A 27,917-nucleotide genomic window follows, 5' to 3' on the forward strand; every position below is an offset into this window, starting at 1 on the left:
ACGTAAATATATATGAATTAGGGGTCTATTTACAAAGACTTTGAGAGAGATAAAGTGGACAGAGATAAAGTACCAACCAACCAGCTCCTAACTGGCATTTTTCAAACGCAGCCTGTAACATGGCAGTTACTAGCTGTTTGGCTGGTACTTTATCTCTGTCCACTTTATCTTTCTCAAAGGTACATAGGCCCCTTAGTTTAGATTGTTTGAACAGATAAGTTCTATATTGTTAATTCGTGTTACTACATGTAAGCCTTGTGTGGGAGGCGGGCTGGCGGGTGGACGCTGCAGCTGCAGTGCAGGGACTTGGCTCCAGGCAGGGCAGTTTCCAATATGGCGGCGCGAGCTAGCGGCGCCCATTAAGTGTGGCGCCCTGTTCGGCCGCTCTGTTGGAACGTGCCTGGAGCTGGCCCTGTGTGTGTGTGTGTGTGTGTGTGTGTGTGTGTGTGTGTGTGTGTGTGTGTTTGTGTGTGTGTGTGTAATATATATATATATAGATAGATAGATTATATATATATATATATATATATATATATACATATTATCTATCTATCTATCTATCTATCTGTATAGTATATTCATAACATAAATCTTATTTATAATCCTAATTATAATAATTTCTCTAACGTCCTAGTGGATGCTGGGGACTCCGTCAGGACCATGGGGATTAGCGGCTCCGCAGGAGACAGGGCACAAAAATAAAGCTTTAGGATCAGGTGGTGTGCACTGGCTCCTCCCCCTATGACCCTCCTCCAAGCCTCAGTTAGGTTTTTGTGCCCGTCCGAGCAGGGTGCAATCTAGGTGGCTCTCCTAAAGAGCTGCTTAGAAAAAGTTTTTAGGTTTTTTATTTTCAGTGAGTCCTGCTGGCAACAGGCTCACTGCAACGAGGGACTTAGGGGAGAAGAAGTGAACTCACCTGCGTGCAGGATGGATTGGCTTCTTAGGCTACTGGACACCATTAGCTCCAGAGGGATCGAACACAGGCCCAGCCATGGAGTCCGGTCCCGGAGCCGCGCCGCCGACCCCCTTGCAGATGCCGAAAAGCGAAGAGGTCCAGAAACCGGCGGCAGAAGACTTTTCAGTCTTCATGAGGTAGCGCACAGCACTGCAGCTGTGCGCCATTGTTGTCACACACTTCACACCAGCGGTCACGGAGGGTGCAGGGCGCTGCAGGGGGCGCCCTGGGCAGCAATGAGAATACCTTGTTCTGGCTAAAAAATACATCACATATAGCCCTTGGGGCTATATGGATGTATTTAACCCCTGCCAGGTCTCACAAACTCCGGAGAAGAGCCCGCCGAAATAGGGGGCGGGGCCTATCTCCTCAGCACACAGCGCCATTTTCCTGCTCAGCTCCGCTGCGAGGAAGGCTCCCAGGACTCTCCCCTGCACTGCACTACAGAAACAGGGTAAAAAAGAGAGGGGGGGGCACTCTTTTTGGCGTTTTTGATATATATTAAGCTGCTATAAGGGAGACAACACTTCTATAGGGTTGTTCCTATATATTTATAGCGCTTGGGTGTGTGCTGGCAAACTCTCCCTCTGTCTCCCCAAAGGGCTAGTGGGGTCCTGTCTTCGATAAGAGCATTCCCTGTGTGTCTGCTGTGTGTCGGTACGTGTGTGTCGACATGTATGAGGACGATGTTGGTGTGGAGGCGGAGCAATTGCCGGTAATGGTGATGTCACCCCCTAGGGAGTCGACACCGGAATGGATGGCTTTATTTATGGAATTACGTGATAATGTCAGCACATTACAAAAATCAGTTGACGACATGAGACGGCCGGCAAACCAGTTAGTACCTGTACAGGCGTCTCAGACACCGTCAGGGGCTGTAAAACGCCCTTTACCTCAGTCGGTCGACACAGACCCAGACACGGACACCGAATCTAGTGTCGACGGTGAAGAAACAAACGTATTTTCCAGTAGGGCCACACGTTATATGATCACGGCAATGAAGGAGGCTTTACATATCTCTGATACTGCATGTACCACAAAAAGGGGTATTATGTGGGGTCTGAAAAAACTACCTGTAGTTTTTCCTGAATCAGACGAATTGAATGAAGTGTGTGATGAAGCGTGGGTTAACCCCGATAGAAAACTGCTAATTTCAAAGAAGTTATTGGCATTATATCCTTTCCCGCCAGAGGTTAGGGCGCGCTGGGAAACACCCCCTAGGGTGGATAAGGCGCTCACACGCTTATCAAAACAAGTGGCGTTACCGTCTCCTGAAACGGCCGCCCTTAAGGATCCAGCAGATAGGAGGCTGGAAACTACCCTGAAAAGTATATACACTCATACTGGTGTTATACTGCGACCAGCCATCGCCTCTGCATGGATGTGCAGTGCTGGGGTGGTTTGGTCGGATTCCCTGACTGAAAATATTGATACCCTGGATAGGGACAGTATTTTACTGACTATAGAGCATTTAAAGGATGCATTTCTATATATGCGAGATGCACAGAGGGATATTTGCACTCTGGCATCGAGAGTAAGTGCGATGTCCATATCTGCCAGAAGAAGTTTATGGACGCGACAATGGTCAGGTGATGCGGATTCCAAACGGCATATGGAAGTATTGCCGTATAAGGGGGAGGAATTATTTGGGGTCGGTCTATCGGATTTGGTGGCCACGGCAACAGCCGGGAAATCCACCTTTCTCTGACGTCCTAGTGGATGCTGGGACTCCGTCAGGACCATGGGGAATAGCGGATCCGCAGGAGACAGGGCACAAAATTTAAAAGTTTGACCACTAGGTGGTGTGTACTGGCTCCTCCCCCCATGACCCTCCTCCAAGCCTCAGTTAGGTTTTTGTGCCCGTCCGAGCAGGGTGCAATCTAGGTGGCTCTCCTAAAGAGCTGCTTAGAAAAAGTTTGTTAGGTTTTTTATTTTCAGTGAGTCCTGCTGGCAACAGGCTCACTGCAACGAGGGACTTAGGGGAGAAGAAGTGAACTCACCTGCGTGCAGGATGGATTTGCTTCTTAGGCTACTGGACACTAGCTCCAGAGGGACGATCACAGGTACAGCCTGGATGGGTCACCGGAGCCGCGCCGCCAACCCCCTTGCAGATGCCGAATAGAGAAGAGGTCCAGAAACCGGCGGCAGAAGACGTCTCAGTCTTCATGAGGTAGCGCACAGCACTGCAGCTGTGCGCCATTGCTCTCCGCACACTTCACACCAGCGGTCACTGAGGGTGCAGGGCGCTGGGGGGGGCGCCCTGGGCAGCAATGTAATATACCTATTCTGGCTAAAATATATCACATATAGCCCCTAGGCTATATGGATGTATTTAACCCCTGCCAGGTTCCAAAAAAACCGGGAGAAGAAGCCCGCCGAAAAGGGGGCGGGGCCTATTCTCCTCAGCACACAGCGCCATTTTCCTGCCCAGCTCCGCTGCGAGGAAGGCTCCCAGGACTCTCCCCTGCACTGCACTACAGAAACAGGGTAAAAACAGAGAGGGGGGGCACTTATTGGCGATATTTATAATATTTGAGCTGCTATAAAGGGAACACACTTATTAAGGTTGTCCCTATATATATTTATAGCGCTTGGGTGTGTGCTGGCAAACTCTCCCTCTGTCTCCCCAAAGGGCTAGTGGGGTCCTGTCTTCTATCAGAGCATTCCCTGTGTGTCTGCTGTGTGTCGGTACGTGTGTGTCGACATGTATGAGGACGATGTTGGCGTGGAGGCGGAGCAATTGCCTGTAATGGTGATGTCACCCCCTAGGGAGTCGACACCAGAATGGATGGCTTTGTTTATGGAATTACGGGATAGTGTCAGCACGCTACAAAAGTCGGTTGACGACATGAGACAGCCGGCAAACCAGTTAGTACCTGTCCAGGCGTCTCAGACACCGTCAGGGGCTGTAAAACGCCCTTTACCTCAGTCGGTCGACACAGACCCAGACACTGACACTGAATCCAGTGTCGACGGTGAAGAAACAAACGTATTTTCCAGTAGGGCCACACGTTATATGATCACGGCAATGAAGGAGGCTTTGCATATCTCTGATACTGCAAGTACCACAAAAAGGGGTATTATGTGGGGTGTGAAAAAACTACCGATAGTTTTTCCTGAATCAGAGGAACTGAATGAAGTGTGTGATGAAGCGTGGGTTACCCCAGATAGAAAAAACACCTCCTAGGGTGGATAAGGCGCTCACACGCTTATCAAAGCAAGTGGCGTTACCGTCTCCTGATACGGCCGCCCTCAAGGATCCAGCTGATAGGAGGCTGGAGAATACATTAAAAAGTATATACACACATACGGGTGTTATACTGAGACCAGCAATCGCCTCAGCCTGGATGTGCAGTGCAGTGCTGGCGTGGCTTGGTCGGAGTCACTGTCTGAAAATATTGATACCCTGGATAGGGACAGTATTTTACTGACTATAGAGCAGTTAAAGGATGCATTTCTTTATATGCGAGATGCACAGAGAGATATTTGCACTCTGGCATCAAGAGTAAGTGCGATGTCCATATCTGCCAGAAGAAGTTTATGGACGCGCCAGTGGTCAGGTGATGCGGATTCCAAACGACATATGGAAGTATTGCCGTATAAAGGGGAGGAATTATTTGGGGTCGGTCTATCGGATCTGGTGGCCACGGCAACGGCCGGAAAATCCACCTTTTTACCCCAGGTCACCTCCCAGCAGAAAAAGCCGCAGGCTTTTCAGCCGCAGTCCTTTCGTTCCTATAAGAACAAACGAGAGCAGCTCCTTCCCAGGAGCAGAAGCCCTCCCCGGCTTCTACAAAGGCGTCAGCACGACGCTGGGACCTTACAAGCAGACTCAGGGGCGGTGGGGGGTCGCCTCAAACATTTCAGCGCACAGTGGGCTCACTCGCAGGTGGACCCCTGGATCCTGCAGGTAGTATCTCAGGGTTACAGGTTGGAATTCGAGAAGTCCCCTCCTCGCCGTTTCCTAAAGTCTGCTTTGCCAACGTCTCCCTCCGACAGGGCGACGGTATTGGAGGCCATTCACAAGCTGTATTCTCAGCAGGTGATAGTCAAGGTACCCCTCCTACAACAGGGACAGGGGTATTACTCCACGCTATTTGTGGTACCGAAGCCGGACGGCTCGGTAAGACCGATTCTAAATCTAAAATCTCTGAACCTGTACATACAAAAATTCAAGTTCAAGATGGAGTCACTCAGAGCAGTGATAGCGAATCTGGAAGAAGGGGATTTTATGGTGTCCTTGGACATCAAGGATGCTTACCTTCATGTTCCAATTTGTCCTTCACACCAAGGGTACCTCAGGTTCGTGGTCCAAAACTGTCATTATCAGTTTCAGACGCTGCCGTTTGGATTGTCCACGGCACCCCGGGTCTTTACCAAGGTAATGGCCGAAATGATGATCCTTCTTCGAAGAGAAGGCGTCTTAATTATCCCTTACTTGGACGATCTCCTGATAAGGGCAAGATCCAGAGAACAGCTGGAGGTCGGAGTAGCACTAACCCAAGTAGTGCTCCAACAACACGGGTGGATTCTGAATTTTCCAAAATCCCAACTGATCCCGACGACACGTCTGTTGTTCCTAGGGATGATTCTGGACACTGTTCAGAAAAAGGTGTTTCTTCCGGAGGAGAAAGCCAGGGAGTTATCCGATCTAGTCAGGAACCTCCTAAAACCAGGAAAAGTATCTGTGCATCAATGCACAAGAGTCCTGGGAAAAATGGTAGCTTCTTACGAAGCGATTCCATTCGGCAGATTCCATGCACGAACTTTTCAGTGGGATCTGCTGGACAAATGGTCCGGATCGCATCTGCAGATGCATGAGCGGATAAAATTGTCCACAAGGACAAGAGTGTCTCTGCTATGGTGGTTGCAGAGTGCTCATCTGTTAGAGGGCCGCAGATTCGGCATACAGAACTGGGTCCTAGTGACCACGGATGCCAGCCTGAGAGGCTGGGGAGCGGTCACACAGGGAAGAAACTTCCAGGGCGTGTGGTCAAGCCTGGAGACGTCTCTTCACATAAATATACTGGAGCTAAGAGCAATCTACAATGCTCTAAGCCTGGCAAAACCTCTGCTTCAGGGTCAGCCGGTGTTGATTCAGTCGGACAACATCACGGCAGTCGCCCACGTAAACAGACAGGGCGGCACAAGAAGCAGGAGGGCAATGGCAGAAGCTGCAAGGATTCTCCGCTGGGCAGAAAATCATGTGTTAGCACTGTCAGCTGTGTTCATCCCGGGAGTGGACAACTGGGAAGCAGACTTCCTCAGCAGACACGATCTGCACCCGGGAGAGTGGGGACTTCATCCAGAAGTCTTCCACATGATTGTGGTCCATTGGGAAAGACCAATGGTGGACATGATGGCGTCCCGCCTCAACAAAAAACTGGACAGGTATTGCGCCAGGTCAAGAGACCCTCAGGCAATAGCTGTAGACGCTCTGGTAACACCATGGGTGTACCAGTCAGTGTATGTGTTTCCTCCTCTGCCTCTCATACCAAAAGTACTGAGAATTATACGGCAAAGGGGAGTAAGAACGATACTCGTGGCTCCGGATTGGCCAAGAAGAACTTGGTACCCGGAACTTCAGGAGATGCTCACGGAAGATCCGTGGCCTCTACCTCTAAGAAGGGACCTGCTTCAGCAGGGACCGTGTCTATTCCAAGACTTACCGCGGCTGCGTTTGACGGCATGGCGGTTGAACGCCGAATCCTAAGGGAAAAAGGCATTCCGGAAGAGGTCATCCCTACCCTGGTAAAAGCCAGGAAGGAGGTGACTGCACAACATTATCACTGCATTTGGAGAAAATATGTTGCGTGGTGTGAGGCCAGGAAGGCCCCGACGGAGGAATTTCAACTGGGTCGATTCCTACATTTCCTGCAAACAGGATTGTCTATGGGCCTCAAATTAGGGTCCATTAAGGTTCAAATTTCGGCCCTGTCGATTTTCTTCCAGAAAGAATTGGCTTCAGTTCCTGAAGTCCAGACTTTTGTAAAAGGAGTACTACATATACAGCCCCCGGTTGTGCCCCCAGTGGCACCGTGGGATCTTAATGTAGTTTTGGATTTTCTCAAATCCCATTGGTTTGAGCCACTCAAATCGGTGGATTTGAAATATCTTACATGGAAAGTAACCATGCTACTGGCCCTGGCATTCAGCCAGGAGAGTGTCAGAATTGGCGGCTTTATCGTATAAAAGCCCATATCTGATTTTCCATTCGGACAGGGCAGAACTGCGGACGCGTCCTCACTTTCTGCCTAAGGTGGTTTCAGCGTTTCACCTGAACCAGCCTATTGTGGTGCCTGCGGCTACTAGCGATTTGGAGGATTCCAAGTTGCTGGACGTTGTCAGAGCATTGAAAATATATATTTCAAGGACGGCTGGAGTCAGAAAATCTGACTCGCTGTTTATACTGTATGCACCCAACAAGCTGGGTGCTCCTGCTTCTAAGCAGACGATTGCTCGTTGGATTTGTAGCACAATTCAACTTGCACATTCTGTGGCAGGCCTGCCACAGCCTAAATCTGTCAAGGCCCATTCCACAAGGAAGGTGGGCTCATCTTGGGTGGCTGCCCGAGGGGTCTCGGCATTACAACTCTGCCGAGCAGCTACGTGGTCAGGGGAGAACACGTTTGTAAAATTCTACAAATTTGATACCCTGGCTAAGGAGGACCTGGAGTTGTCTCATTCGGTGCTGCAGAGTCATCCGCACTCTCCCGCCCGTTTGGGAGCTTTGGTATAATCCCCATGGTCCTGACGGAGTCCCAGCATCCACTAGGACGTCAGAGAAAATAAGATTTTACTTACCGATAAATCTATTTCTCGTAGTCCGTAGTGGATGCTGGGCGCCCATCCCAAGTGCGGATTGTCTGCAATACTTGTACATAGTTATTGTTACAAAAAAATCGGGTTGTTATTGTTGTGAGCCGTCTGTTCAGAGGCTCCTACGTTTGTCATACTGTTAACTGGGTTCAGATCACAAGTTGTACGGTGTGATTGGTGTGGCTGGTATGAGTCTTACCCGGGATTCAAAATCCTTCCTTATTGTGTACGCTCGTCCGGGCACAGTATCCTAACTGAGGCTTGGAGGAGGGTCATGGGGGGAGGAGCCAGTGCACACCACCTAGTGGTCAAACTTTTAAATTTTGTGCCCTGTCTCCTGCGGATCCGCTATTCCCCATGGTCCTGACGGAGTCCCAGCATCCACTACGGACTACGAGAAATAGATTTATCGGTAAGTAAAATCTTATTTTTTACCTCAGGTCCCCTCCCAACAGAAAAAGACACCGTCTTTTCAGCCGCAGTCCTTTCGTTCCTATAGGAACAAGCGGGCGAAAGGACAGTCATATTTGCCCCGAGGCAAAGGAAAGGGTAAGAGAGTGCACCAAGCAGCTTCTTCCCAGGAGCAGAAGCCCCCCCCCGGCTTCTGCAAAGCCCTCAGCATGACGTTGGGGCTTTACAAGCGGACTCAGGGGCGGTGGGGGGTCGACTCAAGAATTTCAGCGCACAGTGGGCTCACTCACAGGTGGACCCCTGGATCCTGCAGATAATATCTCAGGGTTACAGGTTGGAATTCGAGAAGTCTCCCCCTCGCCGGTTCCTAAAGTCTGCTCTGCCAACGTCTCCCTCAGACAGGGCGACGGTATTGGAAGCCATTCACAAGCTGTATTCTCAGCAGGTGATAGTCAAGGTACCCCTCCTACAACAGGGAAAGGGGTATTATTCCACACTATTTGTGGTACCGAAGCCGGACGGCTCGGTAAGACCTATTCTAAATCTGAAATCTTTGAACCTGTACATACAAAAATTCAAGTTCAAGATGGAGTCACTCAGAGCAGTGATAGCGAATCTGGAAGAAGGGGACTTTATGGTGTCCCTGGACATCAAGGATGCTTACCTGCATGTCCCAATTTGCCCTTCACATCAAGGGTACCTCAGGTTCGTGGTGCAAAACTGTCATTATCAGTTTCAGACGCTGCCGTTTGGATTGTCCACGGCACCTCGGGGCTTTACCAAGGTAATGGCCGAAATGATGTTTCTTCTACGAAGAAAAGGCGTATTAATTATCCCTTACTTGGACGATCTCCTGATAAGGGCAAGGTCCAGGGAACAGCTGGGGGACGTAGTAGCACTAACCCAAATAGTGCTGCAACAGCACGGGTGGATTCTGAATTTTCCAAAATCTCAATTGACCCCGACGACACGTCTGCTGTTCCTGGGAATGATTCTGGACACGGTTCAGAAAAAGGTGTTTCTTCCGGAGGAGAAAGCCAAGGAGTTATCCGAACTTGTCAGGAACCTCCTAAAACCAGGGAAAGTGTCTGTGCATCAATGCACAAGAGTCCTGGGAAAGATGGTGGCTTCTTACGAAGCGATTCCATTCGGCAGATTCCACGCACGAACTTTTCAGTGGGATCTGCTGGACAAATGGTCCGGATCGCATCTGCAGATGCATCAGCGGATAACCTTGTCGCAATGGACAAGGGTGTCTCTTCTGTGGTGGTTGCAGAGTGCTCATCTGTTAGAGGGCCGCAGATTCGGCATACAGGACTGGGTCCTGGTGACCACGGATGCCAGTCTGAGAGGCTGGGGAGCGGTCACACAGGGAAGAAACTTCCAGGGAGTATGGTCAAACCTGGAGATGTCTCTTCACATAAATATACTGGAGCTAAGAGCGATTTACAATGCTCTAAGCCTGGCAAAACCCCTGCTTCAGGGTCAGCCGGTGTTGATCCAGTCGGACAACATCACGGCAGTCGCCCACGTAAACAGACAGGGCGGCACAAGAAGCAGGAGAGCAATGGCAGAAGCTGCAAGGATTCTTCGCTGGGCGGAAGATCATGTGATAGCACTGTCAGCAGTGTTCATTCCGGGAGTGGACAACTGGGAAGCAGACTTCCTCAGCAGACACGATCTACACCCGGGAGAGTGGGGACTTCATCCAGAAGTCTTCCACATGATTGTGAACCGTTGGGAAAAACCAAAGGTGGACATGATGGCGTCTCGCCTCAACAAAAAACTGGACAGGTATTGCGCCAGGTCAAGAGACCCTCAGGCAATAGCTGTGGACGCTCTGGTAACGCCGTGGGTGTTCCAGTCAGTGTATGTGTTTCCTCCTCTGCCTCTCATACCAAAAGTACTGAGAATTATACGGCAAAGGGGAGTAAGAACGATACTCGTGGCTCCGGATTGGCCAAGAAGAACTTGGTACCCGGAACTTCAGGAGATGCTCACGGAAGATCCGTGGCCTCTACCTCTAAGACGGGACCTGCTTCAGCAGGGACCGTGTCTATTCCAAGACTTACCGCGGCTGCGTTTGACGGCATGGCGGTTGAACGCCGAATTCTAAGGGAAAAAGGCATTCCGGAAGAGGTCATTCCTACACTGGTAAAAGCCAGGAAGGAGGTGACTGCACAACATTATCACCGCATTTGGAGAAAATATGTTGCGTGGTGTGAGGCCAGGAAGGCCCCCACGGAGGAATTTCAATTGGGTCGATTCCTACATTTCCTGCAAACAGGATTGTCTATGGGCCTTAAGTTGGGGTCCATTAAGGTTCAAATTTCGGCCCTGTCGATTTTCTTCCAGAAAGAATTGGCTTCAGTTCCTGAAGTCCAGACTTTTGTAAAAGGAGTACTACATATACAGCCCCCGGTTGTGCCCCCAGTGGCTCCGTGGGACCTTAATGTAGTTTTGGATTTTCTCAAATCCCATTGGTTTGAGCCACTCAAATCGGCGGATTTGAAATATCTTACATGGAAAGTAACCATGCTACTGGCCCTGGCTTCAGCCAGGAGAGTGTCAGAATTGGCGGCTTTATCGTATAAAAGCCCATATCTGATTTTCCATTCGGACAGGGCAGAACTGCGGACGCGTCCTCATTTTCTGCCTAAGGTGGTGTCAGCGTTTCACCTGAACCAGCCTATTGTGGTGCCTGCGGCTACAAGCGATTTGGAGGATTCCAAGTTGCTGGACGTTGTCAGGGCATTGAAAATATATATTTCAAGGACGACTGGAGTCAGAAAATCTGACTCGCTGTTGATACTGTATGCACCCAACAAGCTGGGTGCTCCTGCTTCTAAGCAGACGATTGCTCGTTGGATTTGTAGCACAATTCAACTTGCACATTCTGTGGCAGGCCTGCCACAGCCTAAATCTGTCGAAGCCCATTCCACAAGGAAGGTGGGCTCATCCTGGGCGGCTGCCCGAGGGGTCTCGGCATTACAACTCTGCCGAGCAGCTACGTGGTCGGGGGAGAACACGTTTGTAAAATTCTACAAATTTGATACCCTGGCTAAAGAGGACCTGGAGTTCTCTCATTCGGTGCTGCAGAGTCATCCGCACTCTCCCGCCCGTTTGGGAGCTTTGGTATAATCCCCATGGTCCTGACGGAGTCCCCAGCATCCACTAGGACGTTAGATAAAATAAGATTTTACTTACCGATAAATCTATTTCTCGTAGTCCGTAGTGGATGCTGGGCGCCCATCCCAAGTGCGGATTGTCTGCAATACTTGTACATAGTTATTGTTACAAAAAAATCGGGTTGTTATTGTTGTGAGCCGTCTGTTCAGAGGCTCCTACGTTGTCATACTGTTAACTGGGTTCAGATCACAAGTTGTACGGTGTGATTGGTGTGGCTGGTATGAGTCTTACCCGGGATTCAAAATCCTTCCTTATTGTGTACGCTCGTCCGGGCACAGTATCCTAACTGAGGCTTGGAGGAGGGTCATAGGGGGAGGAGCCAGTGCACACCACCTGATCCTAAAGCTTTATTTTTGTGCCCTGTCTCCTGCGGAGCCGCTAATCCCCATGGTCCTGACGGAGTCCCCAGCATCCACTACGGACTACGAGAAATAGATTTATCGGTAAGTAAAATCTTATTATAATCTTTTTTTGCTGGAAGTTAATGTACAGTAATCATATATTTTATTCTCAAATTAATGGAACATACTTGGGGTGGCAACTCCTTTCCCTCATAAATTGTTTTCCAAATTGCAAAGCGCAATGGAATAAACTGATACTACTTAGATAAGTGTTAATAATAGCAGTGTAGGGGTTTGGTGAATATGGCTCACCCAGCACTACGTGAAGGATTCATTAAACCTTATAAAGGTGGCACCAGCCATATACAAGCAGTCGGAGTGGACCCTGTACTGTGTATGTATTGAGGATCTGAGCTGTGGTGGGGAACGTGGCTGAGAGCAAGTGTGCCAAGGGGCATGAAACCCCCCCCCATTGTACTGTACGGTATCCGGACTCCAGGTCGACAGCACAAAGGTCGACACACCTTAGGTCGACACCAATTGGTCAACACACCTTAGGTCGACATGGACAAAAGGTCGACATGGACAAAAGGTCGACAGGAACAAGGTCGACATGGAAAAAGGTCGACATGAGTTTTTCACAATTTTTTTCTTTTTTTGAACCTTTTCATACTTAACGATCCACGTGGACTACGATTGGAACGGTAAAGTGTGCCGAGCGAAGCGAAGGCACCATGCCCGAAGCATGGCGAGCGAAGCGAGCCATGCGAGGGGACACGGTGCACTAATTGGGGTTCCCGGTCACTCTACGAAGAAAACGAAACCAAAAAGACATAAAAAACTCATGTCGACCTTTTTCCATGTCGACCTTGTTCCTGTCGACCTTTCGTCCATGTTGACCTTTTGTCCACGTCGACCTAAGGTGTGTCGACCAATTGGCGGCGACCTAAGGTGTGTCGGCCTTTGTGCTGTCGACCCTCAGTCCCAGACCCGTACTGTACACGAGACCATAGTTTCCAATTGCCCAGTGTCTTGAGTTGTAAAATTCCAGACCACTTTACTTACCAAACAATACATACATCATGGCGCATCCCTCAGACATGGGAGTACCCATGTTTTATTTGTGGCTGAGGCTGTTACAATGCATTAACCCTTTTTTTTTTTTTTTTTTAATAAAACAATTTTTAAGCCTGTTTATAACCGCACTTTCTGCCACGTCCAGGGTCACGAAGAGACCTAAACTTGTACTCTGAGACATTGCACATCCCATTTCTCCTATCTCACTGGCAAACAATAATGTACTGACCGCATTGCCTCTGTTATTAGACATTCAGACACACACAGCTCCAATTTCCGGGCAGATAACAGCTGTGTTGTGCAATAATACACTTGCAGTTCTAGACTGAGTAATCTGCCGAGATGTGATATGTTCCGTAACCATCCACATAACCTGTGCACGCTCCCCATTATCAGTCCCCGGGGTGGGGTGTGACTAATTGGAGCAAGATGACAAGAATCCTGTCTTCTGCCATGCCAGTGTCATCATTTCATTAGTGATCACTAACCAAATTTTCCGTTTTGTTTTAGTGACTATGGGGTCTATTTACTAAGCTTTGGAGGGATATAAAGTGGACGAAGATAAAGGGGTGTAGTATGGCTGACCGGCGGCTTACCGACGCTGGGATCCCGGCAGCATACCGACGCCGGGATCCCGGCGGGGAGGGGCGAGTGCAGAAAGCCCCTTGCGGGCTCAGTGGCGCCACGGGTTCTATTCCCACTTTATGGGTGTCGTGGACACAAAATAGTCCCTGTCATTTTTTTCAAACGCAGCCTGTAACATGGCAGTTAGGAGCTGATTGGCTGGTACTTTATCTCCGTCCCAGGCTTTGTACACTGCCTGATGCAGAGGCCGTCATTATGCCGATGTTTGCGCAGTTGACTAAGTTGTTACAAATGTCTTTTGCGCTCATGTGTCGCGATGGTTTGCCAGCAGTGAGTATTTGGACGCAGAGTGAATGACGGTCAGTGATCATTTACAGGATGTAATGGGGAAGGGGTGGCTAGTCAGACACAGACATGTAACTCGGTGTGCTAGAGCGTCAGCCGGTGGCGTCACTGTACTAAATACAGCGGCCACAGCATCACTATGATGTCTGAGTACCGCTGCGTCCACCACTTATCTTCTCATAATCAGGGAGTGAGGAATCATTATTGAAAAGGACCATAGGAATAATTTTGTAGAGATCACATGCTATACCTGCTATATATATATATATATATATATATATATATATATATATATATATATATTGAGTATCCCTTATACAAAATTCAAAATCCCACGTTTTTGGGTCTCCTACAGAGATAATAACATGTATATTATATATTATGTGTATACAGGTTGCGTGTCCCATATCCAAATATTCCGAAATACGGAATATTCCGAAATATGGATTTTTTTTGAGTGAGATAGTGAAACCTTTGTTTTCTGATGGCTCAATGTACACAAACTTTGTTTAATACACAAAGTTATTAAAAATATTGTATTAAATGACCTTCAGGCTGTGTGTATAAGGTGTATATGAAACATAAATGAATTGTGTGAATGTACATACACTTTATTTAATGCACAAAGTTATTAAAAATATTGGCTAAAATGACCTTCAGGCTGTGTGTATAAGGTGTATATGTAACATAAATGCATTCTGTGCTTAGACTTGGGTCCCATCTTCATGATATCTCAATATGGTATGCAATTATTACAAAATACGGAAAAATCCGATATCCAAAATACTTCTGGTCCCAAGCATTTTGGATAAGGGATACTCAACCTGTATATAGATATATGATATAATATACATATATATGTGTCATTCTCTCCAGGGTCCCTCTAGGGCAGTGCTGGCCAAACCGGTCCTCGAGATCTACCAACAGTTCATGTTTTCCAGGCCTCCTGGAGATCTGTAGAATTGTCAGTTAGGAATGAATGCAGCACATCTTAATTAGTAATGACTACACCTGTGCACCAGCTAGGTGGTCTGGAAAATGTGACCTGTTGGTAGATCTTGAGGACTGGTTTGGCCAGCCCTGCTCTAGGGGAACCAAAAATGTGGGGTTTTGGATAAGGGATGCTCAACGTGTGTGTGTGTGTGTGTGTGTGTGTGTGTGTGTGTGTGTGTGTGTGTGTGTGTGTGTGTGTGTGTGTGTGTGTGTGTATATATATATATATATATATATATATATACACACACACATATATATGTGTGTGTTCTAGTGATAAATCAGTTGCACCTTCAGTGTTCGTGTTTAGTTCGCTACAAATCCTTAGATGACGATTAAAATATGCGTACCAGACATACGTAAAACAGTTGCCTTATACAGAGTGTCTTTGCATCAGAGTATCCTTTATTCGTACTGCCTCTCCGCTTCAATCCGTCCGGTTATTGGTGTGGAGTTTGTACGTATATGCAAGACAATGTATCAGTAAGCTGCTCTTCAAAGTGACATAGTGCTACTTTGTGCAATAGTTGCAATAAAAGTGAATATGTGCAGAAAAGTGCTTGAGTGCTTTTTATGATTAAATGGGTATATGCGGATAAAGTATAATATAGATGCAAATATATTGCTGAGAATGTGCTGGCCCCCTTTTTAGGTAGTGTGCTTAGTTAGCATTTATTGAGGGTGCAACACCGTATCTCTAAGTGATTCAAAGGAGATCAAGTAATATTCATACGAAGCACTTACATATAAGGCTGCACTATATTGGATGGTGCTTTCGTCATTCCATCATCAAACTCAAGGAGTGCGCAGGTGAAGGCTTGTAGGGCCAATTGCGTCCCTAGGGACACTTGTTGCCCAGTACTGTCTTTGGCATTTACTATACATCCTCAGATCACATGACATTTGCCCTGATGCGCTGCTGTGGCCAGAACCGGCTTTAACCAATATGATGCCCTAGGCAAGATTTTGGCTGGTGCCCCCTTGCACAGATGCTAGTTCCGCCTCTGACCCTGTACCCCTTTCCCAGCACCATCACCCCTCACCCATAGCAGTGCTTATTTTGGTGTTCCTATCCCCTATATTTTAAATAGGAACAGTACATTCGGTGCGCAGCCCAAACGGGGTGTGTTCTTGCTGGGAAGGGGCATGGCCACACAATAATACCCCCAGTTGAAATTACGCTACACAGTACTGCAACTTTATTCACATTATATCATGCAATAGTGTCTCTTATTCATGTTACATCACACAGTAGTACCACGTTACTCCTCACAGTAGTGCCCCTTATTCACATTACACCACACAATATTGCTCTTTATTCACATTAGACCACACAGTAGAGCCCTTTCTATACGTTACGCCACAAAGTACTGTAGTACACCTTATACACATAATGTCACACATTAGTAATGCATTTTGTATGCAGATACAGCCACAATCACACACAGAATATAAGCATGCTGCATATCATTCTAATCAGCAGAAGCTGTTTGTGCCTCTGGCTGTGATCTATGGGGGTAATTCCAAGTTGATCGCAGCAGGGAATTTTTTAGCAGTTGGGCAAAACCATGTGCACTGCAGGGAGGCAGATATAACATGTGCAGAGAGAGTTAGATTTGGGTGGGTTATTTTGTTTCTGTGCAGGGTAAATACTGGCTGTTTATTTTTACACTGCAATTTAGATTGCAGATTGAACACACCCCACCCAAATCTAACTCTCTCTGCACATGTTATATCTGCCTCCCCTGCAGTGCACATGGTTTTGCCCAACTGCTAACAGAATTCCTGCTGCAATCAACTTGGAATTACCCCCTATATCTTAATTAACAACACACTGTATTTCTTGACCTTTTATACAGCTAAAACCAACCATACAACACTGTAGTGAATGCAATAATATATTTATATTTAATTCTTCCTTTGGACTCTCTTCTAGCATATAGCTATTTGCAACCTTAACATTTTACTAAGCGTACGGCTTAATAAGGGGGCATGGTCAGTTACGCCCCCTGTACATTAGTAGCGCCTCTTGTATGCTGAGCGGTGCGCGATGACGTCATCGCGCACCGCACAGCAAAAGGTCCTCTCCACGAAAGGAAACTAGACGCGTAGCGTCTAGTTCCCTTCGTGGAGAGGACCTTGCTGTGCTGTGCGCGATGACGTCATCGCGCTCCGCTCAGCAAAGGTACTCTCCACGAAGGGAAACTAGACGCGTAGCGTCTAGTTCCCTTCACAGGGACAGAACGGGCAGCGGAGGCGGACAGGGGACACAGCGGGCAGCAGTGGCGGATCTTGCCATGGTGCGGCGCCCTCCGGAAGGCGGCGCCCCGGGCAAAAGTCCTGCTTGCCCGTAGCAAGATCCGCTACTACGTACAGAGTAAATGTGTCATAATGGAAAGGAAGTTTGGGAAGCCAGTATTTACTCTCTGCACGTGGAACATCAGTCTCAGTGAAGTACAGGATACACTTTACTTGTTAAAGGATTCAACAGTTGTGCAAAACCTTTTGGCTCCACAGTACATCTGGGTTTCCCAGTCCCGGACAATGTGAATGTGGAATGTTTGCCTTATGGTATACTGTTACAGAGAGCCGGATTGTCATGTGTTATATCATTTAATAGGTCAGTGTCAGCAGAATTCCGCTTTGTGTATTTCTACAGATTAGGGTTGGAGGTGAAATAAGACTATTAGGAAGGTAGTTACTAAGCAGAAGTTCAAATGATGCAGTTACTTGGCTTTGCTTTCCAATTGGACAGAACCCGAAGTTCCATTGTGGGAAATATTCTACCGTACCGTAGATTGAGCGTTATCTGCAGCTTCATCAGGAGTCTGAGAGAAACATTGCATGGCACCCATTGGCTACTCAATGTTGCGCTCCAATTGTAATCCATACATGTCCTTCATTCAAGAGATTTTTGCTCCCAAATGCCTGGTAAACACATGTACAATGTTAGTTTTACATGGACCAGATTTTAGGAGGAACACAACAGATGACCGCAGTCATTTTGTGTGGGGTCATTGGTCATATGTGTCCCATATGTTTGGCCAGTCAGATGTGGGAACACTATTGGGAAGAGTGGCCACACTGGGGTAAATTTACTAAGGTGGGAGATTTTTTAGAACTGGTGATGTTGCCCATAGCAACCAATCAGATTATATCTATTATCTGCTAGAAGTAGCTAGATAAATGGTAAGTAGAATCTGATTGATTGCCATGGGTAACATCACCAGTTCTAAAAATCTCCCACCTTAGTAAATTTACCCCACTGTATTTACTTAAGCATTAAAGAACTTCAGCCATACAAACTACAGGACTGCGTTGTTGGCAGGATTATTTGATTGCGCCTTGGCCTGCTGTACTGCGTTGTTGCATAGTTTGCAGTGCACACAAGGCTCAGTATTTATGCCCCTCGCTTCCATATTAAGGAGGAAAGATAGTGTTAGGTGCCGTCACATGTCTTACTGCAGAACCCAAAGACGTCTGTGCCTAAATAACTTCCTTTTAATGACATTTTCCCTCAGATGACTGTTTCTCAGTGGGCAGCTCTGAGAAATAATAATAGTAATACTAGATCCCGTGCTTGTTTCAGGCACTGTGATTCCTGCAGTTCTTGTATCTGCTCATTGAGCAATGGTCTTCTGAGGTAACATTAGAAGGAAGTGATTTATTATTTTTGAACACAAGTGTCTGGGTTCTGTAATCAGATGCGTGACCCCTTATGTCCTTTCAGCCTATCACTGTTGTGGTGAGGCACAAGGTGATGACCTCACAAGTGACGTCACACCACAGGGAAATTGAGACATATGCTGGTATTTTGTGAGAATTGTGGTGAAGACGCACTATCACACTTTCTGACACATAGTTTCCAGAGATCCGTGTAGACTCTAGTGTATGTATCTGATAACCAGCATTCGCAATCCCAGGAATATCATGAGGTGAAGGCTTTAGTCATTGCCAACCATCCGCTCAGTCTTCTGTGTAGCTGAGACCGGTTTATATCCAGGGGAAGAGTCTCTTCTCACCATCCGGAATGCGTGTACTCATTAGTCACTGCGTGATACACTAATGACACAGGCACAACAAGGCAAGGTGTGTCTGGAACACATGCACTCCTCCTTTAAACCTCACTATTATTGCCTGACTACCTCTAGGTCCAGTGAGTTGCCTGCACTTTTAATTGCTGACATAAAATAGCAGAAAATAGGGAAATGAAGACGAGGAAACATTTATATTGCATTCATTTAGGATTTCTAACAAAATATTTTTATTATACAATAACCGTTTGGAATACAAAAAAATAGAAGGAAAGAAAAAAAAAAGGGGCAGCACGGTTGGTGTAGTGGTTAGCAGTATTGCCTCACAGCACTGAAGTGAGGAGTTCAATTCTCGGTCATGGTTGATCTGTGTGGGCTTTTTATGTTCTCCTCATATTTGGGTGGGTTTTCTCCGGGCACTCCGTTTTTCTCCCACACTCCAGAAATATATGGGTAGGCTAAGTGGCTGCTGATAAATAAAATAACCCTAGTGCAGGGCCGAAACGGGGAGGTGGGGGGAAGTGGGGGGGGGGGGGGGGAGGGGGCATGCGCCCCGGATGCAGGATTTGAGGGGGCGCCAGAGTTGCAGAGAAGCAGGGGTTTTTTTTTTTGTTTTTTTGTTTTTACCAGCAGTGCTGTGCTGCTCCAGTGAGACAGCAGACGGCTCCCGGGGCAATGTCTCTGACCCACCTGTCTGCCCACAGCTGGATCCGAAGCTGTGCGGGTGAGCTCCAGTACCTGGGATCTCTCCTATGTCAGCTACTGTCTTAAACTCTCTTCTTTGCCATGCAGTGCTGCGACCACTAGCGTGCGGTGCACATTACCAGCTGTAGAAGCACACTGTGCTCCCAATTAGCAGTATCAACCTCCGCTTTGCCTCCCAGATAGGGGGATTTGGTGTAGCTTATGGGGGGTGGGGGGGGGGGGAGGAGGTCTGTAGTGTAGTGATATAGTGTACCATATAGGGTATGTAGTGTAGTAATGTATTGCTATATATAGGGGCATGTAGTGCACCGATGTGCTGTAGCATATAAGGGGATGTAGTGTAGTGATGTAGTGTAGCATATAGGGTATATAGTGCAGTGCATAGGGGCATGTAGTGTATTGATGTAGTTCTGCGTGTAGGGCAGGGATGGGGAACCTTTGGCCCTCCAGCTGTTGCTGAACTACACATACCAGCAAGCCTTGCAACAGCTTTGCAATTTGGCTATGCTAAAACTGCTGCAGGGCATGCTGGGATGTGTAGTTCAACAACAGCTGGAGGGCCGAAGGTTGCCCATCCCTGGTGTAGGGGATGTAGTATAGTGATGTAGTGTGGTGGATAGGGGTATGCATCATACTTGCCTACTTTTGAAAAAGCATTTCAGGGAGATTGTGAAAGTAACACCTATCAGTGCGGGCGTGTACTGCTACATCGGGGAGGCGTGTCATGAAAATTACTTACATCCAAAAGTAAATGAGCCCGAAGTTAGTAAGATCTATTTGTTGAAGAAAAGACACTAATATTTTGCAGGATTTGTTTGTGTATTGTGTCTTACAAGAGGTTCAATATACTGTAAGTGGCCATAGGGATCCATTGTGCCTTATAACCAATGCAGGGAAATGGCACTAAGGATCCCATTTGAATGTATGTATCTCTGATTTATTTTCCCCCCAAGAATGAGGGAGATTGATGGACTTTTCAGGGAGTGAGGGAGATTGCTGCTATTTCAGGGAGTCTCCTGCAGAATGAGGGAGGGTAGGCAACTATGGTATGCATACCTCCCAACATTTGTACTTTCTAAAGCGGGACACACGCGCGGCGAAGCCGCGTGTGCTCCCGAAAAAGGGGCATGGCCTAAGGGGAAAGGGGCATGGCTTCATGAGAGGACCCCGCGATCGCGAGCCACGCCCCCGTTTTCATCACTGAGGGGGCATGCCCAGCGCTCTGTGAGCCGCTGGCATGCCCAGCGCTCTGTGAGCCGCTGGCATGCCCCCTCTCCCTCTGACTCCAGTGAATAGACGCTGTGCGCATGCACACAGCGTCTATTCACCGCTGCTCTGCTAAGCAGGGCAGCAACAGACAGAGCCTCCCAACTGCCCCCCCACCGCGGGACACTGCGGCCCGTGGGTGGGACAGCGGAACAGTCCCCAAAAAACGGGACTGTCCCGCGAAAATCGGGACAGTTGGGAGGTATGGGTATGTAGTGCAGTGATGAAGTGTTATGATATAGTGTAATGTATGGGGACACACAGGGGGGGCATGTAGTTGAACACGCTGGCGAGGCATGTGACGCATAGGGCATTTGAGGCACATAAGAGAATATTGTCCAATAGTATCCCCTTTTCTCAAAATTTTGATAATCTGATTATTTTAGTCTGAAAGGGTTTGTTTTGTTTTTTTGTTTGTTGTTTTTTTTTGAGGGGGGGAGGAATTACTGCCTGGGTGACGAAAATCCTATTTTCGGCCCTGCCTAGTGTGTACTGTATGTGTGTCCATGTGGCAGGGAATGTAGAGTGTAAGCTCCCCTGGGACTTGTGCTGATGTGAGTGACTGTAATGCTCTCTGCAAAGGGCTGTGTAATATAGGGGTGCTATATAAATGACTGTTAATAAATAACTTTATAAATAAAGGGGTTCACTATGGTATGCCGGCGGTCGGGCTCCCGGCGACCAGCATACTGGCGCCGGGAGCCCGACCGCCGGCTTACCGACAGTGTGGCGAGCGCAAATGAGCCCTTGCGGGCTCGCTGCGCTCGCCACGCTACGGGGACGGTGGCGCGCTACACGCTATTTTATTCTCCCTCCAGGGGGGTCGTGGACCCCCACGAGGGAGAATAAGTGTCGGTATGCCGGCTGTCGGGATCCCGGCGCCGGTATACTGTGCGCCGGGATCCCGTCAGTCGGCATACTGAAGACCACCCAAATAAAGGTATAGGAAGACTGCATGGACACATGTTTATGTAACTCAGTTGCAAAATATTTTACAGCGAGGAAAGCAAGGGTTAATATTGTACATAATTATGGAAGTAAATGAAACTATAGCCTGGAATTTGCCTGTAAGCAATGTATAGGAGAGGGTTTTTTTAACAATTTTTTTCCCCCTTAAATTACCTTTAACCAAATAAATAATAAAAAAAAAGTCTAATAGTGAAAACAGTTTGTGTGAGACTGAGAGTAGCAGCTCTTCCAGTAATGAGTGTACACACGAGTGTCACACAGGAGTGGTGTGGCCTGATAGGGGCGGTGACGTCACTACCGTGTCACCAGTGTGGGTTGGTCGGGGTTGTAGAGTTTCACCTTTCTCCAGTATCTGAGAGCTCTGGAGGAGTCAGGAAGTGTCAGACATGCAGCTTCTCTGAAGGCTAGCTCAGTGGATTACCCCATACAGCACAATGGGAATTTAGCGTGACAGGATTAAACGCTGCAGGTAAGCCCATGAATGAACCAGACGCACCAGCAGAGCGCGGACACTGGACCCCCAGCTGCTACTGGTGGTGTGTTAGGGTTTACGGTACTTTACAGGCATTGACACATTATTCTGCCGTGCCATAGGACAAGGATATTGAGTACATTATGGCTTTGAATGCTATAGACTCTACCTGCTTTTATTGTTTTATGGGGGTTTTTTGTCACCTGTTTTAGCATTGTTGGATTGTAAGGATTAGCATACATTACAGTAATGGTATGCTTCACCAGCTGTCCAGGTGGGTTCTAGGAACGTCTTTCTCCGTCTGTGATTGATTGAAATATCTGGAAATATGAGCCTCCTCTATAAAGCGCATGCAACGTATGCTATGGCTAGTGGATATTGTTTGTGGCTTATGTGTGTGTTTAGAAGATCTTATAACCATGTTTATTTGTGGTTTGCTAGATGACATCGTGAAAGATATCCATATATTTTATTGACCGGAATAGGTTACATTTCTAATGGTGTTAGCCAGGGGAATATTAATGCATATTCATTTATTGTCGATTTCTCTATAAGAACCACAGTCAGCTAGGGCAATGAATGTGTTACATGCTTGGTAATCACGTCGGACGGTACGGCATGTAATTATTATTAGTGCTATATCCCCCCCATTAATCTCCTGACAATTATAGGCACCAGCGGTGACATTATACCGTGTGATAATTCCAATAAAGGTTATAAAGATGACTTGTTTAATTCTTATTTATAATTAGCTAACTTTTCAAGATCGCCAGGCACCGTGTGCCAAGCTGGTGTTCTTGTTTTTAATGCAAAGTATCTTTTCCCACGGTCCCTGGATTTGCAGCAGTGCAGATGCGCTAGATTCCACTTTGCAGAAAATTACATTTTTATTGAAGTAGGAACTTTGTGCACGGTTCCTGTGTTCTATTTTCCAATACAATGTGTGCTCTGTTTATAGAGTGTATATCAGGCCTTTTATTTTCCCCATAAATAATACAGACAGTTACCTTCTAGCGTGATTTAGGTATCCAATTGTCTTTGCACGGACTCCCTACGGTTGGAACCTATTCGATCGGGGGCGTGCATGGAACATTAAATGGATAATGATCAGGTTATTTATATAACAATCCTCTCTCTCTCTTTGCAGCTATTTCAGTGGAAGCAGCTGGAGAATTTGTACTTTCGGGAGAAGAAGTTTGCAGTGGAAGTGCACGATCCCCGTAGGTAAGAGAGAAAGTCGTCTGATGGGTTTTTGCAGGAGTGTGCTTAAGGTAGAGAAGGAGGTCGCTCGGAACTTGTCAGCGTTCAGCCAGGTTCCATCTAAAGCTGTGTGTATAGTAGTATCATTATTACTATTATTAGTGTGGGTAATCCAAATAAAGTCAATGCTTATTTGTAGATTATTGATATAATTATTATGACAGTGACTTAATTACAAATATAAAGAGTAAAAGCAAATTGAGGGCCGGATTCAGAGGTACCTTTGCGATGCCGCACGCAGTGAGGATTCTTTTGCAAAGTGATTGACAGTCGGGGACCATTTAGGAGAGTTAACGGGGAATGGCGGCAGAACCGACCGTTTTCAGGATGTGTCTCTGTCTACAACTGCGAGTTCATACGCAGAAAACATGGCACCAGCGTATCAGTTCCGCGCCATTCTGCTTGACCATACTCGCAGTTAATTATCAAAAGATCTGCGACCTTTGCTGCATATTTATACGCAGCAGTTTGTATCTGTGATGCCGCCAGTGCGCGTCCCGATACATTTCTAGGCAGCTGCCGCATTTGCTTATTTTCGCACATCCACTTCGTACGGAATCACATCTGTGAATGCAGTAGCTACATCTCTGATTCAGGCCCTTTTAGTGCTGTCAAACCACTTGAAACGATTATAGTCGGTGGAGCATGCATTACGCTGTCACTGTTATCTATATCATTTATCATACTGAGGTTTCTTTTCTGTTAACCTTACATTTTCAGAATATCTGTGTCAAGAAGAACCTTTGGTCAGAGCGGTTTTGTAGTTCAGACGTGGTATGCGAACAATTCTGTAATCAAGTCCATATGGGTGATGGCAATTAGTCAACATCAATTTTACCTGGATAGAAAGCAGAGCAAAGTGAGTCCTCACAATCTTCCCGAAATTGTGCCGTCACTGTTTAGGTTTCTTCTCCAAATATTTGCTTGATCTCTTGGCACCATTTTGTAAATCGTTACAGGCAATTATCAGCTTAATGGTCATTTATCGGACATGTATAACTAATGACCTTATTGAGCATCATTAGGGAGCTTTCTCTGTGAAAGTTATAGGAAGAACACGATGCTAATTTGGTTGGTCATTTACATTTTAAATGTAACCATGAGCAGTGGTGACATAGGGGTCTATTTACTAAGCCTTGACGAGAGCGAGATAAAGTGGACGGAGATATAGGGGTAAATGTATGAAGCAGTGATAACAGTGGAGAAGTGAGCCAGTGGAGAAGTTGCCCATGGCAACCAATCAGCATTGAAGTAACATTTATAATTTGCATACTTTCAAATTATACAGAGCAGCTGATTGGTTGCCATGGGCAACTTCTCAACTGACTCGCTTCTCCACTCTTATCACTGCTTCATACATTTACCCCAAAGTACCAACCAACCAGCTCTTAACTGTCATTTTTAAAACACAGCCTGTAACATGGCAGTTAGGAGCTGATTGGCTGGTCAATAATCTCCGTCCACGTTATCTCACTTTAAGGTTTAGAAATAAACCCCTTTGTACATAGACCCCAGTACTGTAATTTGATAAATAGTTCTTAACCAGTAGCGAGGTCTCCTGAAGGAAACCATTAATCCTGCACTGGGCCAGTTTCATTTATTTTGGCAGCATATAAACTATACCGTATGTGTCTACAGATGTAACAGATTATATGATGTGCCTGTAAGGTGGTATGCTTTTTTTTTTTTTTAAAGTCTTAACTCTCTTAGGGTGGTATTTATCAAAGCTTGGAGATAAAGTACCAACCAATCCGCTCCTAACCGCCATTTTACAGACACAGCTTGCAACATGGCAGAAGCTGATTGGCTAGTCATTTATCTCTCTCCAATCTTTGATAAATCTCCCCCTTAAACTCTAGGCCCAGAATTTTACGTTATTGCTGGTCTTCCACAGGCCAAAATCCCAACTGCCCGTAGCATGGACGATATTGCCGTGGATCTGACAGAAAGTAGAATTTCCAAAATGGTGGACGGCAAGAACCCAGTGATCATGGCGAGCAGCGGCAGTTTAATATCGTCAGGTAATAATGGTCCACCCTTTCATCCAGCTGTTATTTATTGAGTCTTCAAAACCGAATAATAATGTGGAACATACAAATTATAAAGACAATCCATCACCTGAGATCTTTGGAGAAAGTAAATAGACTACGCTCAGGTGGCAAATGATGAGAGTTCTTTTATTTTGGGCCTTTTTATTATTATTATTATTATTACTATTATTATCATCATTAACAATGGTGATGAAACATTTCATGAAACAGGTTCTCTGGACTCTGAGGTCAGTGAGGATCAAAAAGCTGAGAAAATTGTGGAATTAAAGAAAAAAGAGAAAGATTTACAAGAAATCCTTCTGAAAAAAATTGAAGAACTGAAGAAAATTTGTATGCGAGAGGCGGTAAGTCACAGAGATTGTGGGGCGGGGGGTGTTACTCTTATGGGAACAAATCCTGTTGTCTTTTCTCAAAAAGGAACTGGTCTCAGGAACAGTATAGCAAACGAAAGTTCAGTCCGTATGTTTATTTTCTTTTTTTTGGTTTACCTTATGCTCATTTATATAATTTTTATTCTAGGAACTGACCGGCAAACTACCAACGGAGTATCCACTGACTGCTGGCGAAAAGCCCCCCAATGTTCGCAGAAGGATGGGTACTACATTTAAGTTGGATGACAACATGCTTCCTGGTGAAGAGGTAGGTTATAATACTCTAATTGTCTTTTATCTAGTAGGGCAGACACCAGTCCCTGGGCTTAGACATCGCTTGCTTCCTCCATGTGGTAATCAGCAATGTCTTCTGCCTACAGGAAGTGCACCAGCCTCACTTCCTGTGTAACCAGTTGTTACTTATACTGTGATAGATTGTGGAATATTTATTTATGATATTTTCCATGTTGTTTTCTTTTCTGCCAGGATTCTGATCTGCAAACGTTAGAGCACAAATTCCTCATACAACAACAAATGGTGGAGGCCACCAAGAAACTCTTGATGGAGCCCGATCTCCGCAAGAACGTCAAGCGCAAGAGGAAGCAGGATTATACCGATTCCATAAAGAGACTGCAGGACATAGAAAGTGCAATTAATGAATATAGAGTCAAGAGCGGGAAGGATCCTACAAAAAGGGCCTCTCTGCTTATACAAGGTATATGGACTTGCAAATTTCCAACATGCGTGCAAGCAGCTGGGCGCACATATAGAACAGATCAAGTTAGGACTAAACTTGCCTTCGTTTGATGGAATTGCAGCGTAATGGTGCTTCAGTAGCTGCGTCTGGTCTGACCTGTTATTAAATGGTTGAATTTGAGCCCCCTTCTTCCATAGATGTTAATGTGTGGCTTGAAATGGGAAAAATTTATGTTTTTTGGTTTCATTCTGCGAAAGAAAACTTTTTTTTTAGTATGTAGTGTTGCCTTTTGGTGTACTGCTCCCTAAACATTTTTTTTGTTTTGTTTATTGTTTTGGTTATATTAGATGACATCATCCCATCAGAAAGCAGCTCCTTGTCTGACACTACCACCTTTGATGATGGTAAGTCTCCAGTGAACACTTGGCATGCATGCAGTGGTTTCCATCAAACCCATGTTAAGAAAACAGATAGTCCATTCCCTGAAAAGAGACACTTACTACAGACGTGCCGTTTATTTGTCATATAGACAGCAGTTGTCAGAACGATGTTATAGTGCCACCTAGTGGCTGTTGTTATGTGAGTAAACAGTGATACTGCACAGGAATCCTCCAGTGCAACAGAAACTTTTTCTTTATTTAGCTGACCATTTGGCTACAGTTAGATCGTTATTCCATTTTTACCATTGACGTGAATGTGGAGTAGCTGTGACAGCTGCACTGAGGTGCATTGCATGCCTTACACAAAAGTCTACTGCATCTGCTTGCCTAAAATAAATTAATCATTGTCTGATTGTCTTTATTCTTGCATCGTTTTCAGATGATTCTCTGTATCTACAAGGACAGAGATCCCTGCAGAATTCCCCTAAAATACGACCCCCAAAGTCCATGGGGGACAGAAGCCTTTCCAGAAAGTCCTCTCTCAACGAGCAGTTTTCAGACATGCGGTTGGCCAGGTATAAAGCTTTGCTTTTGCATCATTATCTGTGACTAGTATGCAATCATCCTGGCCCTTCTAGAGCTTCCACGCGTTTCGCCTTTCCAGGGACAGTTCCGTTTTGTACTAGTGGAAAACTGTCTCGGAAAGCTTCCGGATATGTGATGATACAAAGTGGTAGTAAAAATAGATGCATGTGACTGGTTTGTTTTACTTGTCACCCAAAAGGAAGCGAGGGGGTGTTTTTTATCAGTTGACCAAACTTTGTTTTGCATGGGTTCCTGGTTTAGAATTATATCTAAGTTTCGCTGCAGGAAGAAGTTGGTCAGAGCTAACCGTAATCTGCATTTATGTATAGACAGCCAGTATACTCTGGATTACACGCACATCTGTCTTTGATGGAAGGTTAAATGTTATACTATCGCATTCCATCTTTGTTTG

At 46.3% G+C, this 27,917-nt stretch overlaps 1 protein-coding gene across 2 annotated transcripts in view; it reads left to right on the forward strand.

Annotated features, from left to right (window-relative positions):
* Window positions 1–27,917, forward strand: part of FRMD4B (FERM domain containing 4B) — a 326,444-nt gene that overhangs the window by 289,635 nt on the left and 8,892 nt on the right. For both annotated transcript variants that reach the window (XM_063941063.1, XM_063941062.1), the window contains 8 exons: window positions 23,309–23,385; window positions 24,142–24,280; window positions 25,316–25,442; window positions 25,683–25,816; window positions 25,992–26,111; window positions 26,330–26,558; window positions 26,888–26,944; window positions 27,360–27,495. In XM_063941063.1, coding sequence (XP_063797133.1) covers window positions 23,309–23,385; window positions 24,142–24,280; window positions 25,316–25,442; window positions 25,683–25,816; window positions 25,992–26,111; window positions 26,330–26,558; window positions 26,888–26,944; window positions 27,360–27,495 — 1,019 coding nt within the window. The remainder of the gene's footprint in view (window positions 1–23,308; window positions 23,386–24,141; window positions 24,281–25,315; window positions 25,443–25,682; window positions 25,817–25,991; window positions 26,112–26,329; window positions 26,559–26,887; window positions 26,945–27,359; window positions 27,496–27,917) is intronic.

The sequence above is a fragment of the Pseudophryne corroboree genome, chromosome 9 (assembly GCF_028390025.1).
Source record: "Pseudophryne corroboree isolate aPseCor3 chromosome 9, aPseCor3.hap2, whole genome shotgun sequence".
Taxonomy (NCBI): Eukaryota; Metazoa; Chordata; class Amphibia; order Anura; family Myobatrachidae; genus Pseudophryne; species Pseudophryne corroboree.